The 13,892-nt window shown below is 40.2% G+C and overlaps 1 protein-coding gene across 1 annotated transcript in view; it reads right to left on the bottom strand.

Annotated features, from left to right (window-relative positions):
* Positions 1 to 1,217: 1,217 nt before the first annotated feature.
* PLEKHA8 (pleckstrin homology domain containing A8) overlaps positions 1,218 to 13,892 on the bottom strand; it is a 69,088-nt gene continuing 56,413 nt past the window's right edge. The window contains exons 13-14 of the mRNA XM_012176888.5: positions 12,515 to 12,576; positions 1,218 to 7,091 (exon numbers count right to left, since the gene is read on the bottom strand). Coding sequence (XP_012032278.1) covers positions 6,894 to 7,091; positions 12,515 to 12,576 — 260 coding nt within the window. The 3' untranslated portion in view covers positions 1,218 to 6,893. The remainder of the gene's footprint in view (positions 7,092 to 12,514; positions 12,577 to 13,892) is intronic.

The following is a 13,892-nucleotide window of genomic DNA, read 5'->3' on the forward strand; positions in this document are numbered from 1 at the left end:
AGTGGTGGTGGTTCTTCAATGTATGTTACTTGGGTTTTTGTGGATTTGCCCATATTCAGTGTGGAACAAAGACACACATGCTTGGAACAAAGACACACATGTGCTTTTAGATATACCTCTTAAAAGGTATAAAAGCAGTGTAAGCAAAAAGGGCTGAGGTCTTATTGTAGAGCCACACAGTTCTCAAGGGGAGGACTTCTGGGGCAGGAGCTAGAAGTGGGAAAGGGAAAGCTGGCCTTCAGGAAAGTTTTGCTGGTGCCTGGTGACTACCTAATTCCTTGTCCCTGCTTCCAGTGTGCAAGCATCATCCTTTCCTTTCCTACTGGCTTTCTCTTCTCCCTTCTCTTCCATGTGACCCAACATGGCCACCCCAGCTCAGACTCCACAGGACCCTTTTGCTCCAACACTACCACACTTTGCTGGTTTCTCTCTCTCTGCCTTCAAACCTCCCTGTCCCAATTCTAAGCAGCCCAGCTCATGTAAAGAGGTGGCTGGAGAAGAGGCCTCAAGTGGGCATAGGCGGGAAGCTTCCCTGAGGAGGTGGTGTGGACAGGGTTGCACTCCAATGCCAGCCACACGCACCTATCTATCTGCAGGCATCCTAACATCCACCAGCAAGTATATGAGAGTGAAAACCTGACAAGTGCTACTTTACCTTAGCACCAACTGATTTAGACAAAAAGAAGTATCTGCTTTGTATGTAAACTAATTAACCAAACAGCAACTCAAACATTTTGCACAGCAAATTCATCTCTTTGGTCTGCATTTGTGGTTTCTCTGAAAACAGAATTAAACCAGGCTGAAGAACACGGCCACCTGTGACAGCAGCTGGTCTTTCTAGCCTGCTTAGAATACCCTGGGCAATGCCATTGTAGCGGTCATTTGATGCTTCAGAATTATTTTTTGTTTAGGTCTAAGTAGTTTGTTATAAAGATTTTGGAGCTAGGCTGCCTGAGTGTGTAGCCTGGCTCTACACATCAGCTGTGGGATCTAAGACCAGGGGCTTCCCCAATCTGCGCCTTAGTTTTCTCATCTGTAACTTCAGGCTAATAATAGTACTGGCCCTAAAGGCTGATTAGGAGGATTAAGTGTATTAATATCTGTAAAGAGCTTGGGATGATGCCCAGCAAGTAGGATGTGTTCCAGTAAATGATACTTATTACTGGTATATTCACTAAACAAAACCCCACACAAAAATCTTCCAGAGAAGCACTTGATAAAATACTTGAAAAATAAGTTTATTATAACTAATGAATATAAAATCTGACAAATGTTTTCAAATACTTTTGCAAAAAAAGTAAATCCCTCCCTTGTTCCCCCCTTCCCACAAAATACAGAGTATGAACTTGGACAGAGTTTTACATGAAACCTAAACATGAAATTCTCATTTATCCAGTTGATCCTTAAAGACTCCAACACATTATATTCTAAGTAAATGTCCATTAAAATTAAGGAATCAACAAACCACCAGACACTTGCTTTCCACTGTCATTATGATGCTCATTCAAAATGTTGAACAAGAACAAGTAACATAGGACTGCCTGTGACAGATATTCAAAGTGTATGGATCTATGAAATCACAACCAACTGAGATGAGAATACTGGGGGCAGAATTAAACATTGACTTTAAAAAGCAATCCAAGGAAATCTATGTACATAGTAGCCTTTGGCATCTGGTCTAATGTGTTTCTTCTTTACAGAGACATTATGTTGTCCAATCTATTAACCAGATTAAATCAACCTTAACACATGTCTCATCTGACACAGATTGTCCACAGCCAATTTTACATGAGGTAGTTGGGCTGCTTACTGACATTCTAGTGAAACTGTCATGACACTGGGGAATCACGCATCAAACATGCCACGAGACTGGCTCATTAGCCTTCTGGGAAGCAACAGAATTACTTCCAGATCACCCTTCTTGTCACAACTGACTCCACAATACACCTATAAATAGACACAGATATGTGGGAATCTGTGGATGAGATCAGCTTTGCTAGGGGTACCAACCATCCCAGAGTGGTTTCTGTTTACAAAGTCTGGGAGGAAATACTGATCAGACTTTAAAATACATAAAATAGAAAGTCTAGTGCTTAGAACAAGCAAGGTCTCTTTCTTGTGTTCTCACATAGTGTAGCTGAGAACATGTGTTCACTCTGAAAGAGAAGTGATTAAAAAGGGTAACCAAAGAACTTGGAAAACTTCTGCTCCGCAGAGTAGTGCTATGTTTCTTCCTTTTGAAATGAAAGGTTATACAGAAACAGTGCAGAAGAAAGATCAACGCTTGTGTCCACTGTACTGCTGAGGGTCACTTCCAAGTGCCCTGAGGCTGCAGTGCGATGAGAAATCGTGCAAATGGCCCCTGTACGCAGGCTACTGCCTGTGCCAGGACAGGTCTGGGGGCATTTCCAGAGGAGGTCCAGTGAACAGTATGCTCATGGAATTGCTGAAAAGACCCTTACACCCTATTAATAGAGAAGCAGTCTTAAAATACTATTAGACAGCTAGTGGGGATTTTTATGTCATTATTATGAACCCCTGAGTAAGCAACTGCAGACAATGAAGGGCTGCCCGGAAGCAGAGTGTGTTTCCAAGTAAAGCATTCTACATGCATGTCATAGGGACGCGGGTTGCTGTTGACACTGAAGCTCATGTACAGATGCCACCAGATCACAAAGAGCGTGGAAGTCAGCCATTTCAAGACAAAACACGTTAGCTCAGCTAATAGAACAATGGCTTAGAATGTATTGTATTCAAAAATTCTAAATCTAAAAAAATTTTTAAAGGTTGACACTTCACTTAAAAAAAAGAAATCAAACGCGAGGTCAGGAAAGCTGAATAATTATTAAAAAAAAAAACAAGACTAAAATCAGAAGCAAGTGATTCAGAAATGTACCATCATGGAACCAACTTCTATAGTACACGGTCATTTAGTAGGAAAAAAATGTAAGGACAGTTTTCTTCCAGAAAGCTCCCAAAATCACATCTTGTATTGCTCATAACCCTCTGACTTTCCTTACTGACTTAAATGATATTTCTTCTGATTTTTCATCATCAGATTTGGTTTCTTTAATAAGATACCTCTTGCTTCAGCTCTTTTAGTTTACTTCAAATTTAATAAAGAAAAGTGTAATTTATTTATTGGTCCCTACCACAAGCTTTTCCTAATTAAAAACACTTTTCCGAAAATAGAAAACTAAAAGCATTAACTTTAGGGATGGGTGGGGGGGTGGGTGTGTGTGTGTGTAATTAATAATCAAAAAGAGAAGACTGCAAATCTTTCCAGCAGCATTTATCTAATAACATATCACTTTTCCTAGATGGTACACACCATATGGTCACCTGCTTCACAGCTATACACTGAGACAGGGGTTCTTTAAGAAGCTCTTGCAGACTAAGAGAGAATGCTCATAGGCTGGGCACCTGACCCCGGCTAGGTCTGTGCCAGATGCTCCACATATGTGGTAGAAAGCTGCTGCTGAGGAATGGAGCAAAACAGTTTAAAAAGGGATGGATTTGGTACTCTGATGAGGGTATTATTCACAACAATTAGTAACAGAAGAGGAGAGAGAAGCAACAGGACTGAACTATGGAGTTCAGATAGCCCTCATCATGGAATATGACATTTGGGGAGGATTTATATTCAGAATGATACACAAATAATGATGACAAGGCCCCTGAAGTCACTGCTTATACATCCTAACAAATGCTGCCTTTCAAAGTCAATTTCCTGGGGATAGATGTGCTCAACATTCCAAGAGCCCCGCTTCTAAACTTCCTGTAGAGCTGGATCAAGGGGTGATGAGAAAAATCATCTGCCCTTCACAGACACAAGGTGGTTTCTTCCCCAAAAGGTACCCCCTCTAACTTAGTATTTTTGCCAAGATTAGATATAATGAATCAAATTTGCTTTCAAAGGACAAAAAGTTGCCATCATTGAAAGGATTTTGTTTTGTTCAGTTAGACAAACACACATTAATCCCTCCTAAATGTAAGGCCTGGCTTCTGCCGTGGGAAGAAGTATAGACATGAATGAAATTATATGTATGAAAGTACCCTGTGAGAGATTGTTCAAATGCTACTTATTAGCTTCTAATGATACCTAGAAGACACATTACCTTCTATTTTCCTTCAAGATCTCTCTAAAGGTTAATCTAGAAAGGGAATCCTAAAAATGTCTGAGCAAGGTGATTACTCCACCAACAACCATAATACCATTTTCCCATCTCCTCTCACTGTCAGAATGAAAGCTTGGAAGCCCCAGGAATCTTGGGAGGATTCTGCAGAGAAAGCCTTAACTAACTCTCTTTTCTCTTTGTCCTCTTCTTAGACAGTAAATGCAAATTAGCACAAATTGTGACTTTAAGTAAAACGGAGAAGCAAATAGTATAGGTTCAGGATAAAGCTCTGACTGTGCCAAGCTTCAGGTCAAAGTGAATTTATCATCTAGTATGATGATAGTTCAATTTCCAGAGCTTTATGCATCTCAGGTAAACTTAACATGCTCCAGTAAGGAAAATGTCTATTAAAAAACATTACCCCCTTTCTGTAGGGCTGGAAAAGTGTTGAGTAGATAATGTGACTTATTCAAGTTACTCAAGCTTCTCTGACCAAAGATCCCAGATAATACGACATCTTCTCCAGAAAACTGGGTCATATATACCAAGGCAGTACCTGTATAAATGTGAAATGGTTACGTTGAGCAGCTTTCTTTTTGTGTGTATTCTGAGCCTCGGTGGAAAATCTGAGGTATATTCCGTGAGCCCACCTCTGCCAGGGACCACAGCAGTTCACCTGAGGTGACACGAAGCACCAGCACTTGCTCAAAATGCTTCCCCACACTTAAAATCTCCAGGGAGCCTCCCCACCTGATGGCACAATAGCTATTGTGCATTCACTCAACAAAGCAAAGGCGGGCGGCTTTTTTCTTCCCTTTAGGAAGCTCTGTGAAGGGCAGGAAGTCTAAATCATCCCCGAGTCCTGCCAGCATGCCCACACTAGCCAGAGAAGGAGAGGCGCATCATTTCTTGTGGGAGTGGAGGAGACAACACACACACCTTGGCAGCTGCCAACAGCAAGTGCTAAGATAAATCAATGTCACTTCAGCACTGTTTCTCTCTCCAGCCTTAAAATACCCGATGCTGTTTTTCTAAAGTTTAAGCATTTTCCACAAGTCCTTATTGTGCAGAGTACCCAATTCAATAATTTGAGCTACATTAACGGCCCACTCATTTGTTTACAGACAGACAAAAAGACCAAATCAGTACCCTTCCCCAAAGCAACCTCTCACCCAAGGAGAGAGTTCTCTTTGCCCTCAGAGCAGCATCCCCTGGGCCCCCTCAAAGGAACACCACTTCCAGCGGGGGAGCTACCTCGTGCTGGACCTTTCCTTCCAGCGACTTTAAGTGAGTAGCCTCTGGCACAGAAGGCACCCATGGCCTCTCCCCCACGCCCACTCCGGGCAGGCTGGCTTCCTGAGGGACTGAGGCCACAGTCCTGGCATCACGTCACACTCTTCGGGTTGTTTCATGAAAGACTTAAAAATCCCACTTTTAAACTGTGACATGATCCCAAAGCTCTTGAGACAGATAAGCATCTGCATTTAGCTCGCTCTGCACTATTGGTGATTAAGCCAAGACTGGTCAGAGAGCACATTCAGAACTGTGGCCCCCGGGGACAACACCAAGGCCTGCTGGTTCAGTTAAGAAAGCTGCTGAGTAAACTCGCTCCACTTCTCACTCTCCTTTTAACTACTTCACTTCAATGATTGCCTCCTACTCCTTGCAAGAAAGGATACAACATTTAGTTCACACAGAAGACTGGGAATTCCATAAACTAGAATTTAATCTCGTAGTTCTTCAACCCTGTTGCACAAAAATACTTTGTAAAATTTATTCAAACTCAAGGTTTATTATCCTGAGTCCTACTCCCACAATTCTGGTTCTTCAGGTCAAGGTAAGGCCTGGGAATTTAATTTTCAAACAAGCTCTCCATGTGATTTTGATGTAGAGGTGGTCCAGGTCACAGATGGAAATCACGTGGTTCCTCCATTTAGTGGCTATGTGACTGAGCCTATCCCTTGACCTCTAAACCTTACTTATGAAGTTTAATAATAATCCCTGAATACCATGGTTTTGCTGTGATGTCCAACTGAGAGGTTGCAGGGGAAAAAGGTGGCAAAGGATGTGTACAGCACAGGGGTCACCTCAGATGACCCACCCACCTCTCCCATACTATCCTCCGGCTTGGGGCAAGGACATACCACTCATCTCTTCAGAGCCAGTCTCCCCACCTGTAAATGGGATGGCACTGCTTGGTCACACCAGTGTACCAGATGTGTTGAATACACAGGTTCTTCTGGCCCACGGAGCCATGGAGAAGAGAATTCTCTGCAGAACATCTAGGAATAGCAAATTCTACATTTTCAATAGCTTCAACAGAGGGGCTTAACTCCCTTGAAAATTTTAGACTAATTCTAAGTTGACTAAAATACCAGCTATGAGTTATAGTCCTTAATACAGAAAATTGCTCATTTTCAGCTTAGGTTTGGGTGACCCATTAAAACTAAAAGCTAAAAACAAAACATTTGTCTAACAAATTCATTTGTCAAATCTGCTCTTATAAATTGCTGTTCATATCTATATAACAGCTACAATTTGGTTTTCCATGAGGCCTTTTGAACTAACTATATAGCACCTTGATTTTTAAACACACAAAACATACAGCATTGAAAAAATTATATATAAAAGCACTAGGCTTTGCCTTCCCCTATCCATTCCCCAAGTAAGAGACTGGAGAGGGCTGGAGCTGCTGCTGGAAATTTAAGTCGGGCAACAAAACGCTTTAGCAAACTTTATTCCCTGAAGTGAGGAGGCAGAGCTACTCTGCAGATGTCATACCACCTCATCAGACTCCAGTCCGTGGACCTCGTATAAAGTGTCCAGTATTGCCAGCTGCTTCTCCATGGCGGGGAGGTAAAGGCTGAGGTCCCTCTGCATCCCAACACTGAAAGCTGCCTTCTGGTGGTCGCCTTCCTTAATGGTTAATGCAGCCACAAAATCTTCATAGGATGGAGCTGCCCTCAGAGCTAACTGCAAAAGAATTGCCTGTGAAAAGCTGCACCATGTCATGCTCTCTTGCACATTATACTCAAGCACAAGCACATGCATGCACACACAGTCACACACATACACAGAGCTGAGGCAAGCAAGAGTGAAAAAACAGGCATACATTCTTTCAGTTCATGGACTCTTCAATTATGTTTCAAGAACCAAATCACTTTAATGCTTGAAGAAGCACATATCTTCTTGGGCTATCTTTAGGATGAACAGTCCCATCAAATCAGGGAATGGTGAGAGGAGAACAGTTTGAGAAAAGCTCAAACTTTCTCATTCACAGTGATCCAGACTCTTCCCATGGAGTGCTAAGAATGACCTGCATGCACGCTGCTTGCACAGTCTTTGTTGGCACATGGCCAGCCTGGTGGAGCAGCTCACCATCCTGTTTATATCTCATCTTCACATACTTTCTTTACCTATGTCCCATTAACCCTTATGTAGAGATTTCCTTTGTATTCGTGAATATTTTCTAAAAATGAAGGGGGTTAACACTTATGGTTTGCTTGCATGCTGATGCTTCAACGTATTTTATCCCAGCTAATCTTTGTAAGAACCCTGTACAATCTATATCCCTATTTTACATATGGAAATCACACAGCTAATGAGTGCCAGGGCCAGGATCTGAACTTAGGATCATCTCTCTGCTTTTTCAACCACACCACCAACCACACTGCTTTGCCGAGGAAAGATTTCCTAAGCTCCTTACAGCTCCCCTCTCTCTGCAGGCCAACTGTTCCCTAAGCGTACTGAAATCTGTTCTCTGGCATCTACTGGTTTTGGCTCCACTGAGCTCTCTGGAGGCTTTTAAAATCTTCGATAGATTGTAAAAAATCTTGCAGTTGCTTTCTTGAGCTTCCTTATATTGAAAGTCTTTGAGAATCAACCCTCTCCCTTCCTGCAAGGGGAGAGTGGCTGGCATTATGCAGTGGCTAAAGCATAGCCACTAGGTGAGGAGACCTGGACTTGAACACCAGCTCTTTTGCAGGTCAGCTTGAGGAATTCAAGCAAGGGGGCTAAATCAGAGCCTCAGTCTCCTCGTCTGCAGAAAACGACTGGTAGCACTTTCCTTATTTGAGGGATTAATGGGACATGCAGGATGCGTTTACTCCGCTTCCTGGCACATCATAAACACTCGAATAATGGTGGGGGTATAATGGAGAGCAGAGGACAGAGGAAAAGCAACTGTCCAAAAATATCTTGAGAGAAAATCTTCCAGAACAGAAGGATATGAGTCTCCTGACTTAAAGGCCTAGTCAAATGCTTAGCAAAATGAATGATAAAGACCCAAAGGCAAACATGGTGAAATTTTAGAATGTGGGGATAAAGAATAGATCCTAAAAGCATCTAGGAGGAGGTGAGGAATGGTTTATACACATTACATTTTACAGGTTTTAGAGTAGTAACACTGGAAGCTGGAGGACATCAGAGGACTGCCTTCCAAGTTCTGAGAGAAAATTTCTATTAACCTTGAATTCTGGTGGTTCATGGTAAAGAATCTGCCTGCAGTGCGGGAGACCCGGGTTCGATCCCTGGGTTAGGAAGATCTGGAGAAGGGAATGGACCCACTCCACTATTCCTGCCTGGAGAATCCCACGGACAGAGGAGCCTGGTGGGCTACAGTCCATGGGGTCGCAAAGTGTTGGACACGACTGAGCAACTTTCACTTTAGAATTCTACACCAGCCAAAGCAACACTCTAGGAAAAAGGGGCAGAATAAAGACAATTTCAGGCATGCAAGAACTCAAAAATTTAGTTCCCTTGCACTCTTTTTTTAAGGAAGCTACTAGAGTTTGGATATCATTATAAAAAAAAGGGATTAGATCAAGAAATAGGAAGTCACAGGACTTGGGAAATAAAATTAAGGTGAGGTGGGGACTCAATATAGGGAAATTTATGAACAAAAGTTCTAGGACAACAGCAGTACAACAAATCAGACTGGAATAAGAGTTTAGAAAGTTCTGGAAAAAAAATTTGTAAGTTCAAAATGATGGTGATGTGAGAGAGTTCATGGTACACGGTGAAATATAAAACTCATAAAACAAAACAAAAAAAGTCACAGAATTTTGGCTCATCACCATCATGCGGACTTGTGATATAATCATACACGGAAAGCAGAGGCAGGGGAGGGGAGGCAGTGGCAGTAAGGTCTGAGATAGCTAAACTCTAATCTATCGCAGAAATCAACATGAATTTAAATGGATAAGGCCACAAAGAAGAGGAAATAGTTCTAGAATTACAGAGGAAATAGCCAAAGCATTTGACAGTTGCAGCCTCTTTTAGTGAGTCTGGGAAGTATGGAACAAACTGCCGTTTTTTGTTATAACCTTTTTGGACCCTGTGATAAAAAGCAAAATAAAACTACGTACATATATTTACATAAAATAAAAAATGTTTAAAGTTTCTCCAGAGTGGAGCCCATGACAATGCATTTCTCAAAGGTTCCTAGGGAACAATGATGCAGCTGAGTCTATTTGGGAAACAATGACAGAACTCAACTGAAGAGGAAGCCAAAACAGCCACAGAAAGAGACAGAGCCTAGACTAGCCATCAGTTCCATAGACCATAACTGTTTGACGATAAAAGTCCAATATTTGGCTGTTAAGTAAGTCAGATTCCGTGAGTGTAAAGATATTTCCCTGAGCAACCAAGATTAGTTAGATCTGCCCCTGATGATTTTAATCAGGACATCAGAAAACTCAATAAACTTCCCGAAGTGGGGATGGCATGGAGGATAACAGGAGAGAGACTGAAAAGAAGCTCCTCTGTTAATAATGCTATTACCAAATGCTCAACAGAATCTATTTCCTTAAAAATCAGCAAATTTAAAAACTACTGGCAGTAACATCAAGAGTCTTCAAAATGCTCTTTTCCTATAACTTTGGGTGTTATCACCTCACATCCCTGTGTTTCAGGTTTTGTTTATAAGCAAGGAAAATAGAACCTACTTCAGAGTTATGAGATTAATAACTTTACATAAGTAAAGCACTTCAAACAACATCCAGTGCACGGTAAGTGCTCTAAGTTGGGGTTTTAGTTCTTTGCATTAGACATAGCTATTTACTTCCAGGAACCTATTTTGAGGAAATAACTGTTTTAGTCAAAAATGCATAAAAACAGATGCTATTTCATCTGTAAAAACAAACTTAGAAGCAACTGAAATTTCCAACACAAAGGTTTGGAACAAAAAAATTATGGTACCTCTATACTGGGGGACATATTATGCAATCCCTAAAAATAAGTGGGGACAACTACAGCTAATACTTCTGCTGGATATAGAGCCAACGTGTGAAAAGAGTAAATTCTAAGAATTTACATCACAAGGAGAAAAATTTTTCCTTTTTCCTTTCTTTTTATTGTATTTATAAGAGAAGATGGATTTAGCTGAACCTATTGTGGTAATCATTTTACAATACATTTAAATCAAGCCACCATGCTGTATGCCTTAAACATACAGTAACGTATGTCAATACAACTAGAAAATATAAAAACTAAAAAAGTGGAGAAAAACAATACAAAACTATACAACCAGCTAAGTGTCAAAAAAGTTTACATGCATATACTGAGTAAGTATACAAAATTAAGATAATTATACACATAAAATAAACATAAAAATATAAATATCTAGTAATAGATATTTATATAAATATACACAATGAAATAGAACAACATTGAAAAGAATATGTTAAATATATGAAAATAAGAGCTAAGAAGGTAAAACACAAAAATGTTGAAGATGGTTATTATAGAGCAGTGAGACTGTGGACAATTTTAAGTTTTACCCTTTCTATTTTTCTATACATTTTATTTTTACAATGAATCTAAATTACTAAATTAGATTAATTACTAAATTACTAAATAATCTAAATTATTTAGAAAAATGCTGTAAGTTAAAATGTCCTTTCAAAGACTTATGCTCATGATAAATTCTCTCCTATAGCTTCATTCTTGTTGTCAATGTCTCTTGGATCATCAATATTTCAGGATTAAACTCTGCCCTCTCTACTGGAATAAAAAACAAAACAAAACTACACTTATATTTCTTATAAATGAGGCAACTCAATGTTTCCCTGCTTTTCATCTCACCAAGGGAACTTGGGTGTCAAGCACCTGCAGGCAATCACAGTATCTACTCAGGGAGATTGATGAATGGAGCAGCATCTTTTGACTAATTTCTCACTAGCAGCTTCTCAGTTATTCTGTCTTCACTGTGGAAAGCTGTGATGTATGGGATGAACACAAGCCTTGGAGACAGATCTGGGTTTAGACCTGGGCTCTGCCACTGCCTTACTTTGGAACTGAAATGAATAGTTCTGAACTTGTAAAACAGTGGGAGCCAATCCTAAGGATTCCCAAAGATAATGAACACAGAAGTACCTGGCACAGTGTCTGATACAGTTAAGTGTCCAATAGCCACACGGAAGCTATTATTACATTATTAAACATCCACTGAAGGTAAATGTGAGCAGTTTGTGGCTGCAACTGGTCTGGCTCCTAGTCCAGTGAACAGTAAAATGTTTCATTTTCACTAAAACTTGATTTCTTCCATGATAAATTCTTCCCACTTTCTTTACCTGTCTCCTAAGAAATCATGACCTGAACAGTTCTTACCTTAGGCAAATTAGTAAAAGACATCATCTGCAAGCTATTTTTAATCCCCTGACATTTCCTGTTGTACCACGACATGAGATTCAGCCTTTTCATGGCTGCATCTCACTGTGGCTGACCTCTCGCCCGACAGGAGAATCACGTAATATTACTGCTGACAGAAAGGGGCCATCTGCTGCAGCTATTTTACAAAGCAGGTGAACTGATCTGTCCACCTGAGAACTACGATTCTCAGGTGTGTGTTCTTCCCAGGTCATGCAAAGAAGGAAGGAATAATAGGTAACAGGAACCAACACACACAAATTCAAACACTCCCACAAGGAAAATAATTGGGGAAGAAGAGATTTCCAGTTCTAGCCACTGGCAACCCAGGTCAGTTAATATTCAAAGATACAATTCAGTTTAGGAAAAAAGACTAACTAAAATCTGAGAATTAACAGGCCTGACCCTGACAGGCAGCAGAGGGAGCTATGGGCTTGAAACCACCCCTGGTTTCCCCTCAGAGCGTGATCTCTAGTCTACACTGACACTCTACTACCTCATCAGAAAGGCAGCCACTTCTGAGACAAACCTCAGGGTCCCTGGAACTAGATAAGGTGAAGCACACTCTAAGTCTTTTCTGTTTATTGCCAACATTTCCACACAACAGACCTACAGATTTCAATGCAATAAGCAACATTTTATTCTTATTCTCAAAAGCAAAGCAAACAGAACCACCACCACACACACAGAGCAAAACAGAACACCTTGCTGTGACCATCAGAACATGAGGAGGCAGAAGGCCTACTTACCGCGAAAACGCCTCGCACTACCCAGCCGTGGTGCTGCCGTAACGTTTTACCATACGCGTTATCTTGAAAAGAAGAAACACTCCATGAGGAACAATGTCATCAGAATTTGATGTGTTATTTGCATCATGTCCTTAATAATGTACATAGCAGCATATTCCTATAGGTATTAAAAACTGAGGGAAAAAAGCTTAATTACAAGATTATATACTCCAAAAGTCCTGAGCAGGAAAAACAAGCCTCCAGAGATTTTTTTTAAAGAAAAATTGAAAAAAAAATTGATATTTCCACTCTTACCCTGTGTCAATATAGCTGGACGGCAGCTTATTATTATGGTTGGAAAATTCAATACATAGAAGGAAGTAAAAAGGGAGGAAAGGATATTGTCATGTGGAGAATATAATTTAAAATACACTATGAAAATAGAAAAATGCAGTTCTTTGAAATGTTGTGTGACCCTGAGCCAGTCCCTTAGCCAACCTCTCTAACCATCTCTTTTCCTCTTTGTAAAATTTTCTCTAAGGTTCTCTTCAATTCTAACATTCTATTCTGGGATGTCAAATGTTAGTCCTAGATGTCCCATGACCTTGGATATACACTGTTAAAGCTAGAACTTTGAAAACTATCATGGAAAGAACAGCTTGAAATTATTAAGCTAGATATAAAGTAACTGGTGAGGCTTATTAATAAAAGTCAATTCATATTCTAGACTTTAAAGATAAAAACCTATTATTTTTTTCCCCAATGAGTTTTAGGAGATTAAAAAACTTCTATATAATAATTTTAATTACAAAAAATAATCTCAAGAACAAGATGACTGCATTTTACACAAGGGATATGTTCCTGAAGGCTTTGAATAATATATTCCAAACTGAAAACTGATTTTTTCTACAGGAATAAACATTCTCTCAGGAGACACAGCTCTATATCACCACAGTGCATTTTTATTTCAATGCTCCATTTTATTTTTTCAGCATCATCTTTAGTGGCCTATAGAGTCCTCACACTGCTAAATTATAGCACAGAATATCATGGGGGTTGTTTGACCTTCTTTATCATGTTTTACCACATCTACATTTTATTCCAAACTTATTTATTTTCATGGGCTAGTTTCAGAACTAGTACAAGCACCACGCCATTTAATCAATGCTTGGGTGACACTATAATAGGATACAAAGACATTTTAAATTGTAACAAGAGCAGAGGTTAAAATAATGACTACAACAACAAAAAAACCTAGACAACAAAACCACAACCACAAGTTCTTATGCAGCAAAACACAGTGTGGCTCACAGAACTGCCGAATGACATCAGGTATCTGCATTTTACTGAGCAAAACAGCCAGGCCGCGTGGCTGCAAGCTTAAACACAGTTTACAATT

This window comes from Ovis aries, chromosome 4 (assembly GCF_016772045.2).
Source record: "Ovis aries strain OAR_USU_Benz2616 breed Rambouillet chromosome 4, ARS-UI_Ramb_v3.0, whole genome shotgun sequence".
In the NCBI taxonomy this organism is placed as follows: Eukaryota; Metazoa; Chordata; class Mammalia; order Artiodactyla; family Bovidae; genus Ovis; species Ovis aries.